At 38.6% G+C, this 25,000-nt stretch overlaps 1 protein-coding gene and 1 long non-coding RNA gene across 3 annotated transcripts; one reads left to right on the forward strand and one right to left on the reverse strand.

Moving 5' to 3' along the window:
- Positions 1–2,267: 2,267 nt before the first annotated feature.
- LOC137990282 (uncharacterized) lies at positions 2,268–13,415 on the reverse strand. Of its 2 annotated transcripts, none has more exons than XM_068835668.1 (3): positions 9,005–9,144; positions 5,177–5,592; positions 2,268–4,133 (listed from the first exon to the last, which is right to left on the reverse strand). In XM_068835668.1, exons 2-3 carry the CDS (start codon positions 5,582–5,584, stop codon positions 3,906–3,908), a joined length of 636 nt encoding a protein of 211 aa, XP_068691769.1. In that variant the 5' UTR covers positions 5,585–5,592; positions 9,005–9,144; the 3' UTR covers positions 2,268–3,905. The 2 variants fall into 2 exon arrangements, with proteins under 2 accessions (XP_068691769.1, XP_068691768.1); XM_068835667.1 differs by lacking the exon at positions 9,005–9,144 and adding an exon at positions 13,139–13,415 and having other exon boundaries at positions 2,269–4,133.
- Positions 13,416–14,186: 771 nt separating this feature from the next.
- LOC137991954 (uncharacterized) lies at positions 14,187–15,133 on the forward strand. The gene is made up of 3 exons (XR_011121623.1): positions 14,187–14,314; positions 14,446–14,585; positions 15,015–15,133. It is a non-coding gene; the product is annotated as an uncharacterized lncRNA (long non-coding RNA).
- Positions 15,134–25,000: the final 9,867 nt, after the last annotated feature.

Here is a 25,000-nt window from a genome sequence, read left to right on the forward strand (position 1 = left end):
TGTTTAAAGCTCCTACAGATAATTTGTTGAGGCGGATCTTGTTTGAAGTTTGTCCTTTCTTGGTTGCATGGCCGTATTTTGCAGATTCTTGTTCCAAACCAAGCTGGCGTCTTTCAATGAAATACCCCAGAATGTGAATGATCTTGTTTTCAGAGACAAAGTGGAATAAAGTACGTCAGTAAAACTCTTTTTTGACCTTGAACTGACAAAAGGGTGCTTTCCATTATGCCAAACCGACCGGTCAGAGATAAGTGGGAATACCGAAGGAAAATGGAACGACATTTTCCGATTAAACCGGGCCAACCAATAGGAATGGCTTTGCCACTTTTTATTCCTTTTCCGAATTCCCTAATTAGGGCAAAGAACCGGTTTATCAAAATGGAACGGCGAATTTCGGTCGGAATATTCCAACCGAAATAAGTGGACCACCTCCAGAGGTGATCCCGAATATTCCCGTCGGAAGAAACCGAAATGGACCTTTCCATTTGATTTCCGACCGAAATTTCCGGAATATTTGGCATAATGGAAAGCACCCAAAGTTTCCCGACGGTTTCTGATTTTAGCGTGATTCCTATTCGCTGGCCATTGACAGTTGATTCTGAAATGGCTTTTTTCGTTTTCCGTTAGCTCGCTGAGGATGTGCTTGTTTTCTTTTAAAACTCATGCGATTCAAGAAAAATTCATTGCCAAACTGGTGAATTGCAAAGTAAATTTCGCTTGTAAAACCGATATCGCACTCATCGCTTCGTGATTCATGGGATGTCGGTTTTTTGCGCGAAATTTACCGTAGAATTCACTAGTTATTTAGGCAATAAATTTTTCAACAGAAGAAAGCGAAGAAAAAGATTCAATTAAGCAGTAACCGGAAACACCAAAACGCGGACAATTCGAAAACCTTTTATTTTCACTAAGGCCATCCTCTTTTATGTCATTTTCAAAAAAAAAAAAAAAAGTAACGGCGTAGTTAAACCATTTGGCACTTTAAATAATTCTTTTAATCTGAAAAATGAGCATGGTAACAGCATGATAGAGAAAACCACGACTTAATTCTACAATAACATCAACCAACTTTTCCGCCATATCGACTTTGGGTTCACATCTCGTTGTTTCCAGGCTCCACGGCAATGATGCTGGGGTACCAGGCCTCCTATTCCGAGACCTTTCTTATGATTTTTTAAAATTTTTTTTTTTCAATCCGACCGACCGACCCAATATCACGAAACGCATTCGACGCTTAAAGGGGATGGCCTAACCCTACAGGCAGTACGTAAGATTAAATAACCAGGGAACTCCGCTTTTAGGCTTGCTAAATCTATTTAGTATGATTTTCAGCGGTGAATATAAGAATTTAGTGTTATATTCACCGCGCTACCCGGTGAATATAACATTTTGGAGGCGCGGCTGCTAAGCCACTCAAGCACTTTTCGTGCCTTTTTATCTTGTTTTAGCCCGTTGTTTTGCACTTTCTTGACATTCACCGCTGAAAATGACACTAAAACAATATTCGCCTCAGGCTCAGTAAATATTGGGGAATATTTATCTCGATTATGTCTCGGTAAATATTCACTTCGCCTTCGGCGAATAATTGTTAAATATTAGTTTTTTTTACACCCGACCTGGTTAATATCCATGTCATATCCATTTCGTGGACGGAGTTGATGTGCACATCTGAAACTCTTGCAATGAGCGTTGATACGAATCAAAAAGCGGTAAACAAATGCCTTACTAGTTTCTGCAGTGGATGAAGTGCAGAACATATATGAAAGTTATCTGCTTTAAATGCGTCATCAAAGTTATAAGAGCTACTTTAGCAGCAGCGAACTGAAAAAATCCGGGCTCACACAGGATTCTGAATGAAATTGCATTTCGATGACGAGAGAGTTCAAATGGCTCTGTCTGCAATTAACTTCACTCCCAAGATCTGAATTGTAATTCTCCTTACTAACCGCCGTACATTACTTTTATGTCAGTTATCAGAATTTGATGATATATATCTAGACATAAAACCCAAGTGATGAATGTCTTTATTCTCCTCACCAGTCTGCTTAACAATGTATTGAACTTGTGAGGAGAGAATTTATATCAATCACTCTTGGGAGTCAAAGGGTTTTAAAGCCCCCAAGAGGCAAAGACCATAGACATACCGTAACACGCATTTTATTAAATAATTACTTTATTTTTATTCTATCTGCATAATATTTTACATACTAGTATGTTTACGTAAGGAGGTGAAATACCTGTTTTTAATACAACGGGATAACAATATTAAAGTGCTACTATGATAAAAAAATTCACTTCTCTTTTTCCTTCAGATTAATTTTGAAAGCGTGTTTGCTTGACACCTGACTCGCAAAATCTTGAGCTATTTTCTTTGAGTGCAAGTTTAGGATTTCACAATCCACCGTTGGTCACGTTCAAGACTGACCGATTGGACCTTAGAGGGTTGGATCAAGGATAAGATGACGTCAAAGACTCACTAGCTTAAAATTGCAGGGTGTAAACGCAGCTTATTATACATGCAAAACACAAGTTTAAAAGTCTGAAGGTTCGAATTTCCCGTGCTGCATATTTATTTAGTTACCTGCACTCGCATTGCACTTTTAAACTAATGACTCTTTGACGTCATCTTCTCCTCGATCCAGCTCTCTCAAGATTTTAAAGTTATTAATGGCGAACCATTAAAAAGGGAAATTTCAGTCAAAATAAAGTGTGGTTTTGAAATGAAGGCTTAAGACTTCGGTCACTTAATGTTCAGTTAACATAGTTTTGAAATACAAAGAAAAAGTAAAATTGATTTTTGGTCATAGTAGCACTTTAAGTTACTATTCTTGTACTTCGGCCATTTCAACTTTTTGTAGCCTCTGTTTGTTTTGTGTTTTTGTTTAAGTTACTAGTTATGAAATATACAAATGTAGTAAGGCAAAACAAACCATTACCAATTTCCCGTAGATTGGTAATTTTAAGGTTGATATATATTGCCGACGTGAAACAACTACAGGTAGTTTATATATTATATCATTTACATCCTGGAATACCCTTTTTGACTTGGTCTTGTTGAAATATTATGTACTTACGACTGAGTGGGTGGGCCTAACGCGAAAATATTTGGCTGGAGGTCGTGTCGTACTGACCCAGCTAGGGCCAAAGATTTGCCCAGCAACAATTTTTTATGCTGCTAAGGGAAGTAAGATTCTTGTTCCTAAAGCTCATTATCCGAAACTTCATTCCGATAATAGAAGTCGAGTACGTTCTGTTCGATGTTGTGGGCACTCTTTCATGCCGGCATCACAGAATCAACTTTTTAAGAGTATTGTTGCTAATCGTCAACCCGTTCAGACCCGCTTACGTCACCTTGTGATGCTATCTTCTGTAGGATTGCGTCAGCAGAGAAGAGCTGGTCACATAATAGAATTTATCGTCATAAATTGTGAAATATCTCGTCAGAACTTTAAATAGACTGAAAGAGTCTACTCTTTTCAAGGCATGACTCTGTGCTTATTTTAAGCCACTTCGTAGAAGTGAACTCTCAGTCATAATCTGAAACTGTTTTTAGAAGTCCAACTCAAAGAAGACTACTTTAGTTCTATTTCTTTGTTATAGCTGTAGAAGTCACTCAAAAGGAAAAAAAGAAACTTTCTCCTGATCTAGGCTATTGAGAGGAGTGATGTCTACATTTCCTCTGGTGCAAGAACTACATCCAGACAAAATAACCCTGCACATTTGAGTGAAAGTAGGTATTCTGTTGTTGAAAGTCATTAAATCCAAAACAAAGGATGATCACTTAAAATCTCATTAGAAACCAGTCGAACTAAAATTATATATCAGAAATATTTACACTCCTTGGGCTGGTCATCCACTCAAATTAAGCGTTTGCCACTATGAACAGGAATTTCACGCAGCGTTTCTCAATATGGAGAAGATCTTGAACTTCTCTTGCTCTTGAGTAAAAAAGGTTCACTATAAAACGGCTGACTTTTAAGATTACCGGCATACACAACATGTGCAACGAGCCAAAAGCGATTCCTCCTCTCTGAATCTACAGTGGAAAGCTTGTACACAGGGTTACCAGTCAGGGGGTTGTGGTACACCGAGTCCAGGTCCACAGAAAAGTACTGGTCTTGCCTCTGATAGTTCTAGAAAGAACAAATATTATACCGTCAACTTCAAAGCGTCAGAAAGAAGGATGTTTTCTTACACAAGACCTCTTTCAAATGGAATGTAGTAACTCTCCTTGTTCGAAAAAATATGAAATTCAAATTCATTCATGAGTAGTATCTCTTCTTTTACGACTAGCCTTGTTCGAAAAAATATGAAATTCAAATTCATTCATGAGTAGTATCTCTTCTTTTACGACTATCCGTTAACTTAGAACACTGTGGCCCAGGATCTGTGGCAGCAGAGAAACTGATACTTAAACTGAGTCATTGGACTGGATTCGAAGTTAAAATGGGTTGAATTTAAATTGAAAGTAAATTGGACGAAAGAAGTTTAGGAATCGAGAAAAGAAACGCAAGATTTGTTCATGGGACATCTTTGAGCAATTCGAGTTCTCAAAATATTTTTATTATTCCTCTAGGTGTGATCAGGAAGTCGTGTTTTCTTGGTCCGCCTAAATCATAATGCCGAGGCAGTTACTGGTTAAGATTAAACGTTTGAGCACCTTGACAACAATCCTTTAAAACGTTGCATAATGATATACACCATTTGTGCCTCGAAATTTCAAAGAACAAGCCGACAGAACAATCAATCAAAATGTATTTTTTTAACCCAATCATGACATTTGAACGCCAAAGGTTATGGCGACCTAGCTTTAGCTCTTTAATGTGCACTGAGAGTAGACTGCAAAACAGTCGCATCAAAGTGGGCGTGTGAGGCTCGCGCGCTTCAGACGCGAGGATCACGCTTACGGCGCTTCGAGCCTTCCGAAAACGGAATAAAACGACTGTTTTGCAGTCTACCCTGATAGAGATCTACATCCATTTAGGTCCCAACAAATAATAGCCAATCAAATTAAGCCTGATGACCACCACGCCTGGTTGTTCCACAACCATTCTAAATGTAAGTACTCCCGTAAGCTGATGGACCACATTCCATCGCAGATCAAGACTTCTGGTTATTACATACAAAATTGTATAGGAGCAAGTGATTCAGGGAAACAACACAAAAAAGCACTTACATCAGAATACATGAGATTTTCCAACTTGAGTTTGAGCGGAACTCTGCCGTTACTATCCCCACAAAGCACAGCGGCCTTAGGCAGCCTCTCCACGAACACTTCTACTTTAGCTATGGGAGCGTCAGTTGTCACTCGCAGGTTAATTGTGGCACCTTGTACACGCTGTTTTGATTTCTTATTCTTTCGGCATTGAACTTTTTCATAGCATTTTTGAACGTTAAAAAACACTATTTCCTCTCTCGGTGCTGTAGAAAGGCGTAGGAGAGGTGGCATATCCACAAATCGATGAGTTTGAGGACAATTTGACCAATTTATGAATCCGTTGGCAAGCGATTCGTTGTATCTGTCACAGTCGGTCTTAGCCTTCTGATGAGGTTGGAACGGCTTGATATCTTTGAATACGTCCATGTCGCAATCTGTGCATAAAAATTCATTTTCAGTTACTAGGAAACCAAAAACTAATGTATGTTGATCCTAGCTAAAATGACAAGCCATTCCCGTGGATTTATCTTCGTTACCGATTTGATCATCCAATGAGGACAGACATACAAGAGGATGAAGAATTTGATTAGCTGAGCAAACTTTGAATTTTCATATGAAATTTGAACCAATCGGCATCCTCCCTTCCGTATGGCCAAAACTGCTTGCCAGGTAGCCGCAAGAGACAAAGATTTCCACCCTCATATACCCTGTTGACACCAACCCGGTGTGGCCAACACATCACGCATGCGCACAACCATTTCACCCGGTCTGTTAGCATCCATTGACAGCTGTTTGGGTGTTGGCCACACCGAGTTGGTGTTAGCGTGTGTACAATACATACTTAGTTTACCGCTCCCCATAGGCGCTTTTCAGGGCCATTGAAACACAACGAAACGACGGAACAGAACAACAACAACTGTTAAGAATCCCAACTGGCTGGAGGCAAACCAGTTGGTCATTTACAAGTGCAGCTGGGAAGTTGAATCAGGGACTACCAGGATCAAATTCAACGAGTGGTCAGAGCGGGTCTTGAACCCGGGAACTCCGGATCTCAAGGCAAGCGCCCTAACCACTGGGCCAAACTACCTTGCTTTTATTATTCTTATTATTATTACAAAATTGAGACTGTTTCCTCGCATACATAATCTAAGCAAAGCCTGTCCATCAATATATTGATCTTCCAATAATAAAGTAGCAGAACGTTAATTAGACTTCTAGGAGTCCCTTTTCCGTCACTCGAGCCGCGCCCTTGTTTTTGTCACGCAATCAAGAGAAACTTTCGTTCGATTTCGTGACAAAAACGATTGGACTAGAAAACCTCTCAGTTCGGATGACATAAAAGGGAAAGAGAAACGTGAAACAAAGCACAAGCCATACTAAAATATGGATCAAAAAGACAAATCAATGAAAATATATAAAGTACAGAAACATACATCATATCGTTGCAAAATTCTCGGAAAAATTGTGCATGATGGATTGCCACCTGCTAGTAACTACCAAGTGCATAACTGTCGACAATTCTCCCAACTCCCCCGAGTGTTTAGATGAGGCTATGGAAGCACGGAAATAAATCCTCTTTTCAAATGAAACTATGTTGCCTCGCAGTGATGAGCGCAAATTTCTATTGCGTGGTTGTATGGTTTCATTTGATTTCATACCCGCAGTACAATATATGATGTATTTCATATATATCTTTCACTCATAAATCCTCTTTTGCTTTCATAAAATATTTCTCAAAGATAATTCAACAAATGAAGGAAAATGCTTTTTTTTTTACTTCTTGATTGAATCAGATTTCCTCGACACACGCTCATATTTCCTACCAACCAATCAAAACGCGCGTCTGACAATACATAACCAGTCAAAATTCCTGTGATGTCACAGCCGTGTTTGCATACTCTCATCTAAACACAGCTATTGACCAATGAGAAAGCGCGTACTATCCTAATTGATTTATAAAAACAGATAATGTAACTAATCCAAGCAGAATTTAAAACGACTTTTAATTAAACCCGCATACATAAAACACCAATCCTCCAAGTAAAGTCCAACACACAAACAGGCCAACGACGTGTTGTTGTAAAACAAGATCATTATAGGGAAGATATCTGTTTACAAACATTGCTTTTGTCATACAAATGTGCCAATCACAGAAACAAAAGACCCTTTTTTTCCCGACAGCCAATGAGGCTCTACTCGGCACATTAATGACAATAGGTGACGTCAACGATATCTTCGTTTTTGTACAACCATTTCTGCGCCGTGCACACAATTGTGCTTGACAGGAAGTCAAACGAGGAATATTTTATTTACGATATCTTGGTCAAATGGAAGCCAATTACGATGAAAGATAAATCAAGTGCATTACTGTGCAAAAATTAAAATCAATTCATTACTTTCTGCAGAAAGAATTTCAAGTTTGACTACAAAATAAGAAATTTCTTCTGTTTGTCTTTGTTACGATCAAGCGGAAATACAAATAAATGCTTCAGTAAAGTACAGGAAATGAAAAGTGTTTTGATGAACGCAGTCTTCCGGTAATCCATAGGGCGCGTTCGATTGACCCTATTCCGGAATTCCTAGGAATACATGGAATAGAAGTTAGAAATCCTTCGTTTTTGCGGGGGATTCACATCAATATTGTCAAACAGCTTTATTATTCTTGTTGCTGCAAAACGCCATACATAGTGTTTTAAATCATCACTCCACGTATTCTTATTCCGGAATAGGGTCAATCGATCGCGCCCATAATCACAGGTTCCTTGAAAATCGCTGGATAAAATATGAGCAGTGACGAAAGAAAAACGTTTGGGAGCCGGAGATACAAGCTGTCAAATTGTCACGATAATCCAATTGGAATTGCATACTTTGCTAGATCGTTTTGTCCTCTTCAGATGCGTAAAAAAAAAAACGGAAATGATTAGTTGTACCGTGGAAAGGCTTCATCATGTGAAACCAACTTCCGCCGAAACAGACAAATTTTCAGCCTTGCTTGAATTCTTCCGAAAGAAGTTTGAAAACTGCTTTAATTAAGCTAGACAAATTAGTACAAGCAATAAGAAAAAACAAATCAGACTTGGTTGAACAGAGGCAGAGTGAATAAATCTTGTCGTTAAATGTTTCAACACACATTAAGCGAAAGTACAGAACAGGAACCCGACCTTCCGTATAACCATAGGTACCCCAAGCTCGCATCACTACAGACAGCCGTTATAAGAAACGCGTTATAAGACTTTGTATGGGAAATCAAATACCGTCGATTATAAAGCCTAAAAAATGCTCAATTTAACTTTCATTCAATAAAATGAATCAAAATGACTCACCTCTGGTGTATTCTTGTGCCTTCTGGAGCTTATTACACCGTTTCGGGAATTCTGTGTTTTCAGTGTTTTCAATGTTAACATTGAAAACACGGACTTCCCGAAACTGTAAAATAAACTCCAAAAGGCACAGGAATACACCAGAGGTGAGTCATTTTGATTCATTTTATTGAATGAAAGTTAAGTTTTAGGCTTCATAATCGACTGTATTTTATTTCCCATACAAAGTCTTATAACGCGTTTAAATTCTCAACGGCTGTCTGTAGTGACGCGAGCTTGGGCTGCCTATGGTATAACTCGGTTAAAACGTCTTAACATTTTAAAATTATCAAAATAATTTACCTAGATCTGTGGCTCTTAAAAGAAGAGGTTTTAAAGCGATGAGAAAAAAAATACAAATTTAAGACTTCATAGTTATTTCTTGAGAAACAAAGATGAGCCATCTGAGATATAAGTAAACTGCGATGCTTTAATTATGTTCAAATTTATTATTTTAACTCTAAAGTGCAACAAAAATTCTGGTTACCTTGGTAATGGGTGCGATGCTTCAGGTTACGCTGCTAAGAAATGATACGACTGAAGTCGGCTTCGCAAACACGAAACTGACAAATTAACAGCTTGAATGTTCTCTTGACAACAGTAAAAGTGTCTTCCGGTGTTGCGATCATTCACGCAAAGCACCGGGGCAGCCCAATAAAAAATCGGTTTTTTCGAAATTGATACAAATCTCGGAATTGGGATATTGCAGTTATTATAAAGGAGGGGACTAAACAATTTGTAGAATATCTGGTTGACCTAAAATGCACCTTTTGGACGGAGAAAGGTTTGCGTTACAGATGACGAAACAAGGCGTGTCCCCTAACGGTGGATACACATCCGGTACATTGTCCTAGAAGACCATTGGAAGCTAAACTTTTCCGTGTGGAACGATCTAAAAAATTGTGGATTAAGAGTGATTTCAAAGGTAAAAAATTGAACCAAAAGTAGTTACGTTTTAACAAGTCAATCATACTGGGCCAGAGATCCAATATCATTGAGCAATGGGGAGCAAAATGCAGCAATGGCTTTCTTACAGCTTCCGCAAAGAAAGAAATATTTGTTATTCCGGCCCACATGAATATTCTGCGAAAAGGTCGGCTAATCTTTCTTTAAAAAATATCTTATTTGAGGATACTCAGATATATCTTACCGTGCCGTGATATCTTGCGAAAGCTTGATGGTAAGAAAGTGAGTTAGAATACACCTGGCGTAGATTTATTAAGTCAACACATTGTGATCAAACACAGAACAGAGAGAAAAAGAACAATTTCCTCAGTCAGCTTAACTTGCCTGATCAAACGATCAGTTCACCAGTGAATTCCTTGATTGAAATTTTAGATTGCATCCTTAGAGATAATCCTAATAGATAATTTGCCGGGGAGATCAATTTTCTTGTTTAGGACTTCAGTACATCTTGACCTGAGACATGCACTGAGCACTCCTGAAGATGATAGAGTATCCGTTAAAAGTTCCGGCCTTTGTAGCTGGCTTCCAACAAAACCGAGATAATATCTTCCTTTAGCAATTCGGTGTATGTTTCTAATTGCATCCTTTTGACATATTGCCGGGGAGATCAGCAATTTTCTTGTTTAGGATATCTTGACTTTGGCTAATTGTACAACACACTGAGCATTCTGTATTCAATAAAAGTTCCGGTCTTTGTAGCAGGCTTCCAACAAAACTGAGTAAGATGATAATATCTTCCTTTAGCACTGAATTTGGCATTACTTCTAATTGCAGGTGTATTCAGCGGTGTTCAGTAGTGAAGACTTAGTTGTATTATCAGAGGAACTAATTGTCATTGGAAACTCTCAAACGCATAGTAAAGTGTCTTAATGATAGAGGCGGTTGTTTCCAAAGAGCAATAGCCTCCCAGTATCCCGTGGACACCAAAATCAGATTTTTCATGGCTTTACCACTTCTGTAATTCACTAACTGTCAAGAGAAAGACCAGTTTTGTGAAATAACTGGACCTAGCGACAAAACAGGGGCACCCAACGTCAATTTTCGGAAAATATCTGTTCGGAAGACGATTTGAAATTTAGAATTTTCGGAAAATTTGTTGTAAAATTTCTTGCTTGCCTGCCTCTCCTAGGATTTTCGAACATCTGAAAAATGGTATAATTGCCTATTTTTAACGGATTTTTACCCTAAAAAGGTCACCTAGAATTTTCGGGAGCCTTTTTTCTGGCTAAACGTTTCGAAAAGGTAAGTTTTGATCCATATAATTCTCGGATCACTAGACTTTCAGCTAGGAAATCCGAACAGATGAAAACTTTTTAGGGGATAAAATTATGCCTACTACTCGTTGCCCCTGACAAAAAGCCGTTTAAAATTAAACCTGATTTATGGCGCGGCGTGCACTGATTCGAAAAAAAAAAATTAAAGTTAAAGAGCTTAATCCTCAACTCATATCTGTGTTGTTTTCTTTCGAGTTAACGCTAAATTAAGACACTAGCCTTAGGGTCAAATAAAAGACCGGATTTGGTAGGTGGTGGATAACTATTCTCGACAACATTCCGTTATTTCTGAAAAAGTCGCCTAAGAAGTAATAGGAAGACTCTTCTTTTAAAGTTTTCTCTTCCTGCTTGGGGCAGTGCGCTTAGTCTACGTGGCCTTTAGCGTTTCCACGGGGTGTCAAGGCAAACAAGGACCCTGCAACATCGGGGACGATGTTAACACTGTTTTAGCCACACAAAAATGTGGCGAGCCCCAAATGCCGGCAACTTTCTTTGCTTTGAAAACTTGAAATCCTTGAACTCTTCCTTGAGACACTTGCGGGTTCGAATCATTTATCTTATTATACGAAGTTTGAGTTCGTTGCCAGTTCTCTACCCTGTCCGAGAGGTTTGTCTCCGTGTATTCCGTTTCCCTTCTCTTCATGATACAACTTATTATTTTTTGGAAGGTCACATGTTTATCTTTATCAAATTCACGTGTACCAGCTGGGCGAAAACAAAGTTTGTTATCGATAATCACTGTTATCAACTCTTCTATCACCACTCATCATCGTCAACTGCTCTCAGTCAGTCTCTTTTTTTACTCTTTTTCCTGCTTTACGACGAGGCCCGATTTTTGTACTGACTTAACGCAATGACGTCTATAATTTTCAGAACGTTGCTTATGAATCATTACGGGTTGATTTCTCTTTTCTCGTCGCTTCTTCTGTCGATAAAATGACGAAGAACTGAAGCCTTGACAGCAATAGAATTTAACATCGCAATATATTGCTTCTTCAGTGCTCAGAAGTCGTGTCATTCAGTTGTTAGCAAATTTAATAGCACATTCGAACTATTCACCATTTTAGTTGTCTATCGGCTGTCTTCGTTCCTTCAATTCAGTGATTTGTCGCAGAAAGAAAGCAAGGCTGCAGTTCAACTACAAGGTCTGATTCTAGTCTGAATTAGCGGTTTTTTGTGAAGGTATTTCATTTGTATGAAGATGCGCGTTCAATGGCAGTTTTCAGTACCGCATACATTTTTAATTGCTATGTAATGGGTACTTAGTCTACTCGAATACGTGATCATGGAACAATTTCCACTAAATTACGCGAATTTAAACAAGCTTTCTCAGAAAACCAGGGCCAACTTCAACCTGGGCACACCCACGCTACCGATGACTGTCACTAAACCGGATTCTAAAGTTCATGTGCCAATAACTTGATTGCGAAGTAAAGCAGTAAACTTAAACAAACGAACTTAAAAAAAAATACGACCAAGAGATAAGAAGCGTTGAAAAACTGAGGCGTTAGATTTATCGAGTCGGATCGAGTTTTCAGTGTTAATACTGATCCTCATAGTGTTTTCGCTCTACGTATGTATGGAAATTAGCACTAAAAAAACCGGGGATTTTTTTAGACATTCTTGGAGCATGGAGGAGCACCAACAGCCAAGAGGGCGCTTGACTTACCAGCAAACCAGCGTTAGAAATAAGTTATTCAAATCATTGTAAAATTTAACTTTCATTATTGACGGCCATGGTGTGATGCTGTCATTTCATGACCAGAGCCAAAACCTCCGGTTCCGTTCTCGGCCTCAAATTGAACAGGGCAACGAATGGAGAGACACCATCACGGTATGGTGGTAAAAACACATAGAAACAAAGACTAGAAAACAACGAAATCTGTTCTGTAAATGAGGTTTTAGGACTTTCAGTTTCGATTTATCAAGCACAGAAGAGGAGAGCAAAAGCTTCAAAACTGGAAAGAAGTGGTATAAATAAAGTTTGGTAGTGATAAAAGAATTTTTTATGCAAAACATGCTTCCCTTAGATTAAAAATCAGAGATCTAGTTATGGTCGGGTTTCTCTCTTGCAACGTGACAGAAACGTTATCAAATTGTCTAGGCTTTCTAGGTCAATATTCTCGCCCGCTTTGGTTTTGTTTCATTGCGCATGCATCGCAAGGACTGGAAAGCCCAACTCTAAGGCCCGACTTTTCAATAAGTTGCATTTAGAGTTATTAAATAGATAATGGTCCGAAATGTTAGGACCAAGAATTAAACGCCCCTCTACTACTCCTCTAAAATTTCTTGTCCAAACAAATAAGCCCGAAGAAACAACGATATAAACATTGCACGCAAATACCTAAAGCTATCGGGATTTAATTTCAAGTTATACTTACCGTGGCTAAAATACTTCTCTAGCTCTGCAATGTTCAAAAACCCGCTGAGAAATCCGTCCTCCAGTTCCATCTTTTTTTTTGATCAAAAGAAGTTTATTTCGAAATGTCGGGATTCAGTGAAAGAGCTAATAGCCTTCAGAACTCAGTTTTCACGGAATGATGCTACTGAAAGAGCTTAAACAGTGGTAGTCTTGCTTCGGAAAGAAAATAACTGAACTTGAATCTAGTGCTATCGGAAGCTGGCTGCAGTTTTCCAAGTTTGATTGCCAAAAAGATGAGCTTATGGTGTAAGTATATTCCTAATTTATACTCTCGTTTCATCGATTGTGATTGACATTTTATTTTGATTGAGATGTTAATTGCCTGAGTGTAACAGGAAGGAATTCATATTTAAAACGTTGACACGTGTTCTCAATTTCATTTTTTTCTCATTTTATTTCGTCCTTCAGCGCTAACAGTCATTTTGAGAAACTATTTCGTTCTCTTTGAAACTTTAATCGATTCCTACTCAAGTAAAAAATTCTTTTGATATTGAATTGCCCCTCTGCTGCCGGCAGAGATTTTTTCCGCATTAACTCAAACCCTCAGTCTTCTGACCGGAAAAGCGACGAAAGAATAAATAAAAACAAACTGCTTGCGTGACGCTAACGACTTTTAGAGTGTCAGTGAAGAGAGACCTTAGAAGATTCAGTTAATCATTTCTTTCACTCTCTACTCTTTGGAAAACAGCGATCAAAAACTGAGAAGTGTTTAGAGACCAGCGAGAAAAAGAGATAAGATTGATATTGGCACATTTTGCGACAAAACGGCTTATTTGCATATCGTGTGTATTGACGTTCTTTAAACAGTTCAATCGTATCGGAAGGGAGTCTCCTTGTATGACCGGAAACGCTTTTTTCGCGCACCATTTAAGGAAAGTGCCTCGAAAGATCAGTTTGTTGCAGATCTTGCCTGTGAGCTAAACCGGAACATGAAACTATAGAACTTTCCCGTTTGCGTAACCTTAATATAAAGATCAATGTGTGCCGGGCCAGGTTGCCTGAATAAATAGTATAATATGGGCGTGTTTGATCTTGACTGGGGTCGTATCGACAAAAAATTGAAAGACTTCCTGTTGACCGAACATGGCTTGAGTGAGGCCAATGCATAAGTGAACAAGGTCTAACAAGAAACAATGTGAGCTTTAAAAAATGTTTTCACTGTTTGGTTGTTTCCCTGTTCAAAATTAAATGCAGTATAATTAGCCAACGCCACCAAAGCATCAATGTTTCATCGTTTTCACAGAATAACACGTATTTGTTCCGCAGGAAATTGGGAATCGAGATCAACACATCAACACAGGTCAACCACGCCTTTCCAGTAGTAGATATGGTGCCTCTTTCCATCGTGATTTTTTTTTCTGATGTCACAAAAAAGGAGATATTCTTTTCACCACTTTAATCCTAAGGTAAGCCGGAGTTAGCCTGAAATAAATATCGAGGATATGTAAATGCCGTCGGACAATTTTTTTTTTCGGAATGAAATGTCATAATGTTTTCCAAAACGCATCTTGTAGATATTGAACCTTACGTTCATCATTGTTCGACCACAAATTATAACCTTAAAGCAACATTTTACTTTCACTTCATTAAAGCTGACCACGTGGATGAAAAAGCTCCAGTACTTGTAATTTGTTTCCCCTTGGCTTATTCAGATTTTCTTGCATGTACTGATTATATCAATCGTTTTACTGTATAGCTCAGATTAAGACCAAGTAAATCGGCAAACTTTGCAGCAGTGCAATGAAACTAAAGATGTTGAACAAAATTGAACCGAATGGATTATTCTTGGTTATCACTTAATTAGTTTATTTTCTTCTTTCTTTTAATTCGCATAGACGTCAGATCAAGTTACGTAGCATGCCTCGTTTGCAGTGCAATGCAACGGATATGTTAAAAATTGAGCCGGATGGACCGAAGACGTTTCATAAGATTTCTGTTTTTCAGTAAACCAACACTGAGCCTGTGTAACTCAGTAGCAACACCAAGGTATTATAAAATGTAAGTAAAAATTAAAGGTTTTCAGTAAACCTTGCCGATGATATATTGATATGATAAGAACGACAACCGCGAACCCAGTGAAGAGTTTTCTCAAGAGTAGATCCCTAGATCACCCGCATTGCAGGGATTAAGGGCGTGCCCTATCTGTTTAAAAAATATCAGTTAAACGGCTTGTTTAGGAACTCAAATCAAAAGAGGATGCAAAAATCCCCGGTCACACTTAAACAAGAATCTCATAACTTATTCCCTTCGCTGGCTGAAAGCCTGAAACACGAGGTGAGAATCTTTGTTTATTTCACTTTGTCAAAATGAAAAATGTCTTATTTTTTGAACGAAGATAAATGATTAAAGCCATTCTTCATTTCAACAGAAAAAAAGTTTCATTTCTAATTTGGATTTTAATTAATTTATTATAGTGAGATTTAGCATGGCATTTACGACAAAGAGACACCCTCGAGATAAATTTGCACTTTACAAAAAAATCCAAGATACATGTTTGATCTTCACTCATTTCATGCTAGATAGCCACGGCCATTATTAAGTAACTTCCCAGAAAAGAGAAGAGGAAATTCATGCTCTTGTGATGAGTAGCAGTCTACCGTTCAGTATATCTTCTTATGAAAAGGCTCTTAAAAAGGAAAGAAAACGAATCCTGGTTCAAACAAATTCCGAAGTAAATGTGGAGCTGGGGTTGGTGAGAAGTAGAACATGAACTGAATTTGGTGTTATCAAACCAGCTGATAAAGATAAACTAGTCATTGACACTACAAGGGGCCCTAGCTGTTAGGTATAGTATTCAAACGGAGCAATTGATGTTGAAGCGGGGAGAGAACTTACAAATCTGTACCGAATATGAAAAGCGTGTTGTGAGTAGACAGTTTGATCATGGCGAACACGATGGTGTATACCAGTCGATTCATCGGAAACTAAAGGAAACTCAACGTCAATTTTTATTAGTCTTTTTGCCGCAATGTGACCACCGTTTTTTAAAAATGTAACTTTATTGAGATGTCCTTGATCTGGATTATATAATCGCAGTTATTAGGATTATATGACCAAATAAATAGTAAGAAACATGAAGTGTTAAACCAAATGAAGGAAATGAAACGGTGCCAGGTTAATATTAATGATAAGTACACCATGTGAAAAATTTGTGTAAAAAACTCTTCTGGTAACTAAATTAGAATTCGGAAATGTTGAGAGTATATCCCCAACGATGCAGTTACCCATGACATGGTTTGCATGTTAAGAGTTTCCTATGTTGCGATAATTTATTCGAAAGTTTACTGACACTTTGAAAGAACTGAAACTGACGGTCAGCAAAAATATGGTAATAATTCGTGGCTTTTTCTTGCCGTTCAAAGTCGTGTTCAAGATTGGTTCTTTCTAAACATTAACCTCTTCAGGACAGAATACTATCGCGAGCCTTCAATATGTTAATGTTTGGAACAACGACGATCGTTTTTTTTTTCTAACAACACTTGCTGGTTGTAGACTGAATCTTTCAATCTTTCATCAGTGATTTGTGTCTCACAAATCGTTTCGTGCGTGCTTGCACAAAGGACAAAGTTCGCCAATTGACAAATTTTTGCCTAAATCGTCCCGCGACTCTTAATCAAACCAAAGGATTATCTTTGTCGTGAGATAATTTAGTCACTTTACGACGGACTAAAAAAAAGAAAAATAATAAATGCTTTGTTTATAGTGGAAGTGCACTTAGCTATCAAGCTAGTTTACAGGCACTCCACTGTTAACAAGGAGAAAGTAACAATTCAAACTTAACAGAAACATTATTAAGAACCCCAACTGGCGGGAGGCAGCCAGTTGGCTATTTACAAAGTGTGGTGGAGTTGAATCCAGGACAACCGGAAACAAATCCAAGCCAGGTGTTAGAACGGGATTTGAACCCGGAGCAGCCGCATGCAAACCCAACGCTCTAACCACTGGACCACGTTACCTGCGACTTAAGACAAAGGTGGACAAAAGCTTTCTCAAACTTTTCGAATAGCTGCTCCAAGGCTAGATTGTACGGTATGCCGTAACGTGTGACACTCCGTGACAGATTGCAAGATATTCTGAACCCCGTAAATGGAGATTTCCGATTACCGATGTACCACGCTCTCGGCCGTTTTCTGCTCAACGTCACCAGTACCCAAGACTTACTTGCGGGCATTTGGTGTAAAAACGTCATCATTACCCATATATTCCGTGCGCGCCTAGTTCTAGCAAATAGAGATTTTTTCTGGTATACCAAATATGTAATACTACATCACTGTAACGCTAAATACGCGCAAGCTACAATGATGTTTTTAAAAACTATATGTCAAATTTCCAAACAGGGTTAAAACTGTTGTGAAATCAATGAAATGAGTCTTAGGTTTTTCATTTCTTTGTTATGATATATCCTTTGTTTAAATGGCTGCATTGACGATTCTTGTACTTGTTGGTCAAAGAAAATACTGTAGTTATTTCAATGGGAGATCCGATGACCATATCAAGGCATGTGAAAGTGACCAGGAATTCAATGCATCAGAGACCCCAAAGCACATGCAGCTGGTGAATTAGATATTGATCATTTTACCAACAAAATAGATACATGCATGGTATCGGAGACCCGGCTAAGTTTCAGAACTTCTTAGTTCGTCCAGAATGATAATATGTAGTAAAAACCAGTTTACCGGTGGAGGCGTCGTCGTTACCTGTACTGGGATGTATCTATCAGCAGTTCTTAATACTTAATCGCCTCCGTTTACCATCCACCAGACCCAGTTTATCCAGAATCTGACCTTTTGTCTCACTCAAGGAACCTCTTGTGTGCTTGTCCTCGCCACAGAGATCCAAATACATGGAAAATAACTGCCAGAGAAACCAATTGCCTTAAAGTGAAAGATCTGATCTCCCAACAAACTTTGAGGCAACTGCAGCTGGTAACCAAGTGGACCAACCCGAGGTGGAAAAAGGTTAGATTTATTTCTCACCAACTACCCACCCTTATGAAAATCACTGACAGAGTTAGAGTCTGGTGCGATCTGATAGGCTGAGAGAAAGCAGTTGCTTGTTCAAGATGTAAGAGAACACTATTTGAAAGCTTTTGATTGAAACTTTTTAGACTACTGTGCTATTTGGGATGAGGCAGTTAATCTGCTGAGTAAATCTCTTAAAACAACACTAGAAGAAAAGCATTAACTCATCCGCAGCAACAACAACATCAACAATAACAACAACATTGAGCTTTATTTGCATGATTATAACAATACAACATTGCAAAAGCGTCGAAAGCATGATAATTACTGCAATTTAGCTATCATGGCACAACATTGGTAAGGTGAGATTAAAATAGCGTAACATTTTCAAAGCACGATGAGATCAACAAAATTAATTGAAGGTTAATATAGTAAAATGATTAGAATTCATAAGCTGTGATATCAAATTTTCATGAGATATTTTTTGTATATTATTACATTTTGTTTCAATCTTGGAAAGGAACATGTTTGTTATTGAGGAATATCTCGTACAATTCAGTAAGAGATGGGTTTCGTCCTCAATTTTATTACCACTACCAGGAGCACTACCGAGAGATTTTTTGGTACCTACCTCTTTCAACGGCGTAGTTTGTGGCAACCTATTCTGAGTTTTACGAGAGTAAATTGAAATATTCAGAGATCTTTATTAAGTTTAAATAAAAACTATTTGACGCCAACCAAAATGTAAGAAAAAAGTGAGCAAGTCAGGAATGGAGAAGAACTCATCAATAATCTGATTCGCCAAAGAGTCAAACGCAATCAATGCGCAGACAAAAACACTAAACATGCATGGAACTGAAACAAAGATATGATAGAACACGGTGACTGATAATTATATCACAGGGAGGAAATGTACCAGCAAAAATGTCTGCTCACTTTTACGCCCGAGCACAATGACGAATTCTACTCCTCAGCCAATAACCAAACCAGTAGGCATATGTATTCCAGCTCTTGAGACACATACTGTTGAAAGATTTGTCAGAGCATGACAAAGGCGAAATGCACCTGGTCTGTATGGTCGTCTCTATTGGATATTAACTTGAAGAGTTTTGGTTCCTGTGATTGTGAAACTGTTCAAACGTTCACTACAACAACAAATGGATTTTTGCTCATGGAAACTCGGCAAAGTAAACCCAATTACAAAGGAGTAGCCATTGAAAAGTTGCAACCAACTAAGACCTATTTCATTGCCTAACATAATTATTCACCTCTTTGAAAAGCTGATACTCAAATTTTAGTCTGAATTTCTCATGCCTCTTATTAGACCTGATGAATTCGCCCACAAAAGGGGTTCTAATACTACAATGGGTTCGGTGAAGTTCCAAAAGTGGTGGCTGAAATGCTTGGATTGCGATAGCGACTTTGTTATGAAATTATCATTTGATATCAGGAAACCATTCGATACAGTTCCCCATCATATCCTTGCTAATCAACTTAAGGCAACAGACACGCATAAACCCTTATGTCAGTCCTTAATTGGATTCTAAATTTTCTGAATCACAGGAAACAGAGAGTTATGGTCGATGGAATAAGGAAGGGATTCTTGGACGTTAACCAGGGCGTACGTCCGGGAACAGATCTTGGTACCACCTTATTCTCTCAGATGGTAAACGACATTCAATTGGCCAACCCAGATAGGAACTTTAGGTTGAAATTCGCTGACGATATGACCATTAGTATCCCCATAAGTTAAGGACGGTGCCTACTATTGTTATTGCGCATACGTTCTGCGAATCTCGAGATACTCGGATTTCCTATTGGTGGTGCTTATTAAGACAGGGATATGTTTGCGCGGTTTAAAACTATGCGGAGAAGGCAGAGCTTAGCAAGTGTTCTTGGACTTCAAAAAGAAAATTGGGGGAAACCATGCATTTTTCAGGGCTAATTAAGCTTCAATTTAGAAAAGAACGCCATACATAGCTTTGTAATTTAAAGCTTTTTACAATTATTGTTGATTAATTATCAAATGCGTGGTTACTCCCAATTTTCTCTTTGGATTTTAATAACACTTGTGAAGATCTGTTTTTTCCGCATATTCAGTAAACCGCGCAAAAATATACCTTTGAATTTAAGGCAGCAAATCGACAGTGGACGAAGTCAATGAGATAAACTTTGGGCAATAGAATGGCTCTGAACCATCCAAAAACGCGGGATATTCTGATGCATGATAAGAGCACCAAACCTGATTCACCACTGGTACAGGACATTATACGTAAATGTTGGCTCAAGGTACTCGGAAGTGCATTTCAGGAAAACCCCTCTTGCTGGGACCTACATTTTGGCAACCTATCGGCCAAAGCACGTAGTCGGCCGTATATAATGCAAGTATTATCTATATTCTCCAGATCGACTCAACGGGATATTTGATTCCCTCGTTTTATCTTTGCTTATAGCATCGAGGTTTGCGGATCTGCCTGCTGGAATCACCTAACCGAATTGATTTCTTCTGCAAACGGGCTTTTCGACGTGAATATTCCACCCAAGCCAATTCCAAGATATCGACTTAAATTGAAGATAAAGACTGCAACTTCTTCAATAAGATAGACCCACTAAAGCTCATCCTCTTAAAGAATTGCTCCCCGGCCAGAACGGATTCTATAGGGAGAGCAGGTCACGATTACCATCCTCCTCAGCTAAGGACTGAAAGATCCCTTTTAAAGTGAAATAAATCGTTTATTTTGTGTTTAACGTGTTAATCTTGTAATTTTAACATTACCCATTTTTCTCTTCTCACTTTTGAGTCTAATATCTAACAATAATAATTTGCTTAACAAAGGTTTCTCATTTCATTTATTATTTCACTATTACGCCATTTTACCACATTTGGTCAAGAGAACGCGCGAAATATGAGACGGTAATACGCTGTAGTGGCCTGGTTTGACCGGTTTAGAACAGAGCAAATACGGACGGAACGGGAGTTTTCGATGAAAGAAGTTGTTTTCAACAAAACGCAAAGCCTGAGAATTTAGCTTGTCATCGCTTGTCACTCGTCATTTTGTTAATCCTATCAAATAAAGATGTTTACATCTTTCGCACGCGCCCCGAAGAACAGATGATGCATTTTTTTAAAAACACCCTTACCAAATAAAATTGAAGCAAAATAACACCCTTTTTGTAGTGGAATAATAAATCTTTTATTCGATAGTTTAACATATAATACTCGCGGACATTTTGCTCATTGCTCGCGATTTGCAAAATATCCGCGCGTATTATATGTTAAACCTTCGAATAAGATGTATGTACTGTTCCGCGATTACGCCATTTTACCATATTTGGTCAAGAAAACGCGCAAAATATGAGACGGTAATACACTGTAGTATCCCGGTTTGAGCGGTTTAGAACACAGCAAATACGGACAAAGCATGAATTTTCAACAAAATAAATTGATTTCAACACGATGCAAAGCCGTCATTCCTTGTCGCTTGCTCGTCATTTCGTTTATCCAGTCAAAAAAAGGACATTTGAGTGGTTTCTTCTGTTTTGTTTTCATCATTCGCACGCGCCTTAAACAATCGATACGATGCTCAGTCAATGCAGGAAGAAGCCAAAATACTAGAACGTAGCGTAATAGTGGAATAGTAAGGCACTTATTAAAAGGTAATACATATAATACGTGCGATCATTTTGCTCGTTGCTCGCGTCCGCGTATTTTACACGTTAAACTATTCAATAAAGAGTATATGTTGCCGGTAAAATCCGTTTTTACCTAAGTTAAATTGGTGATCCTCATTTTACCTGTAGGTTGAATTATTATGCATTCAGATCAATCGAAGAAACTTTTTTCGGAGCCTAAATTAAGCCTAGAGAAAAATTAGGGTCAGGTTAGGATTAATTTTGGTTATTATACACGGATATCAATTGACTTATTATACAAAAGTAAATGATGAAAAGAGCTGTGCCAGGTTGAGAATGTTCGTCGTTGTAGTGTGGTGGTGACGACACAGGACTCTTGCTCTGGGGCAGGTTCCTGGAAGGAGGAATACGTTATACCAGGAAGGGATAAATTTATTTCAGATTTATTCCCTGAATAGCGTTATTCCTTCTTTCAGGAACAGAATTTATACCGGGGATAAAGCTATTCCTGGAATTAGCCAGTATCAAAAACACCATAATACTCTTTGTTTATCCCTCCAACATTTTGCATACACATTGTTTTTATTTTCTCTTGGGACTTACAATGGTCGCAAGAGAAACTGGAAACAATGCTTATGCATGCAAAAAATTGGAGGGACAAACAAAGCGTATTATGGTCTTTTTGATACCATAGGGTCCGAGTTCTAGTACCAGGTATCGCGACGTCACGGGTTTAAATTCCGTTGAAGTCCTGATTTTTATCAGGCTTCTCTACGCAATTGCTAAAATAGCGTTCATAACTGCGAGGATCATAGCTTCACGTGATTTCATATCCGCAGTTCAATGTACGATTCATTTCATATATCATTTCATCGTTGAAAAATAGATCTGTTACGTTAATAGACCTGTGCAGTGAAAATGCGAAAGAGAATTAAACGGTTTTTGTGGTTCTTTAGTCTCCGTTACTCGGCGCACCAATTGCAAGCGTGGTTTATTTCTTGTCATTCCTACACAGAGCAGACCACACCACTACAACCTGAGTCGTTGGCAAATAGTTGAAAATGTATTTTCCGCTGGTATGAAATTTATGCAGTTCGTTAGCAGTTTATGTTTTTCGTGTTTGGTTGGAGCACGACGTTAGGGCGTGTGTGTCCACGAATTATGTGGTTAGTTGGTGTTAAGTATTTAAGGCTTAGAAGAGTTGCTAAATTCCTCTCTCTCACGTTCTCCATCCTGGCGTTTAGTTCATTTCCCACCCACCCGCTTCGACCTCTTTCCCTGTTTTCATTTTATTTTTCTGTTATTTTAGGCCGTTCAGAATATGCTTCAAGTCCCAGTCGCTGCTACCGTTGCAACCGTCCAGGACTCTGAGCCAAGGACTGCCGAGTCTCCTTGCCTGCCACCTCAAACAGGCCCGGGGTCTTTTATTCGAGCAGTGCCACAGTTGTTAGGCCCGGAGCAGGAGGTCTTGTCGATGGAAGCTCAAAGTGATCGAGGTGATAACGTTTTGTTTACACAACTCTGATCTCGGAGGTAAAAGAAGCTAGAGAGTTTGAAGAATCTGTAGTGGAGCAGCTTTATCACAAGTCAAAGGTAGTCTAAGAAGACACGTAGAGTTTTGGTGCAGCATAGGTACCCCTAGATATATATTATCAGTTATATGCGAGAGTTACCGTTTGCCTTTTCGGCAAACTCCCCCTGGCTATACATCCCGCAATAATAGATCAGCTTTGGATCATTCCGAGTTTGTTAATGAGCCATTTTGGAGCTTTTACGTTCAGGTAGGGTTATGGAACTAAACAGGCCACTTGATGTTGTCAATCCTTTGAGTGTGTCCATCCAGCCCAACGGTAAAAAGAGGTTAATTCTTGATCTCCGTTACATCAACAATTTTCTTATTAAGCATAGAGTCAAGTACGAAGTTTGAAAGATTGCCTTATCCTATTTCCAAAAGGGTTCTTTTATGATAATTTTTGATCTTAAAAGCTGGTGCCACCATATTGAAATTCATCCAGATCATCTGCGGTTTTTGTGTTTGCATGGGAGTTTCCACGGGAAACTTCTATCCGATTTTTTGTGTTTACAGTTCTTTCTTTTGGTCTGTCTTCTGCACCTTACATTTTTACAAAATGTCTTAAGCCACTTGAGAAGTATTGGAGGTTCGACGATGTTAATATTACTTTATTTCTTGATGATGGCTGGTTGATAGATTCCGACCATGACACCTGTGCAGTCCTAGCTACTAATATTTGGTCTGATTCAAGGAAGTCAGGGTTTATCACAATGTTGAGTCTCAATGGTGTCCGAGTCAAATTCTCGAATGGTTGGGGATTATATGGAACACCATTAATGGGACTATTACTATTTCTGAGCGACGGGTAAATAGTATCGCTAAATCTGTTGATAAGATTCTCTTGAGTAATCGTTTGGTATTGGTACGGTCCACGGGTAGTTGGCCTCACTCGTGGGTAGGATTACTTCTGGTGGGGCAGTTTTTGGTAACATTTCCACACTCCTGACAAGGTACTGCTCATTTTCAATTGCCTCGACCCAGGATTGGGACTCCAAGTTTTATCCTGATCAATATTGTCTTAGGGAACTGTATTTTTGGGAGGCTAATTTGAAGCCACTGAGTTGTAGGGTAGTGTCGGATTCTTCGTATAGAATGACCAAGATACAAGTGCCACAGGGTGTGGTGCTCACCTGGATATTAATGGTGAGCAAGTTTGTAATAAGCAATGGGATTTAGAAGAGCGTAGAAGAAGTTCTACATGGAGGGACTTTTCTGCCATATTGTTCGCTTTACATTCGTTTTTACCTTTACTTGTAGGCTCTTACGTGAAGTGGTTTTCCGATAGTCAAAGTGCATGTAAAATCATACTAGGGCGAAGTATGAGAAATGATTTACATGCAATTCTGCTGGAGATTTTTCAGTTCTGCGCCAATAATGGTATAGAGTTAGAGGTCCAGTGGACCCCTAGCACTGAAATTGAGAGAGCTGATTATATTAGTCGAATCATCGATAAGGACAATTGGCAGATTTTAGCCGATTGTTTCATGTCTTTAGAGGAAAGCTGGGAGATTCAATCAGTGGATTGTTTTGCTAGTTATTATAATAAGAAGGTTTGCAAGTTTTTCTCTAGATTTTGGAACCCAGGTTGTAGCGGGGTTGACTTTTTCGTGCAAAATTTGAATGGTGAGAATTGCCTCGTTGTTCCTCCTGTAAG

Source organism: Montipora foliosa, chromosome 2 (assembly GCF_036669935.1).
Source record: "Montipora foliosa isolate CH-2021 chromosome 2, ASM3666993v2, whole genome shotgun sequence".
NCBI classification, from domain to species: domain Eukaryota; kingdom Metazoa; phylum Cnidaria; class Anthozoa; order Scleractinia; family Acroporidae; genus Montipora; species Montipora foliosa.

What these genes read in the sequence shown, in the direction of transcription:
- LOC137990282 (XM_068835667.1), bottom strand. Translation starts at nt 13,208, where the DNA reads ATGGAACTGGAGGACGGATTTCTCAGCGGGTTTTTGAACATTGCAGAG. An exon ending in AGAGAAGTATTTTAGCCACG is followed by an intron (nt 5,593 to 13,138) that starts GTAAGTATAACT and finishes TTTTATGCACAG; the next exon opens with ATTGCGACATGGACGTATTC. An exon ending in AAAATCTCATGTATTCTGAT is followed by an intron (nt 4,134 to 5,176) that starts GTAAGTGCTTTT and finishes TGTTCTTTCTAG; the next exon opens with AACTATCAGAGGCAAGACCA.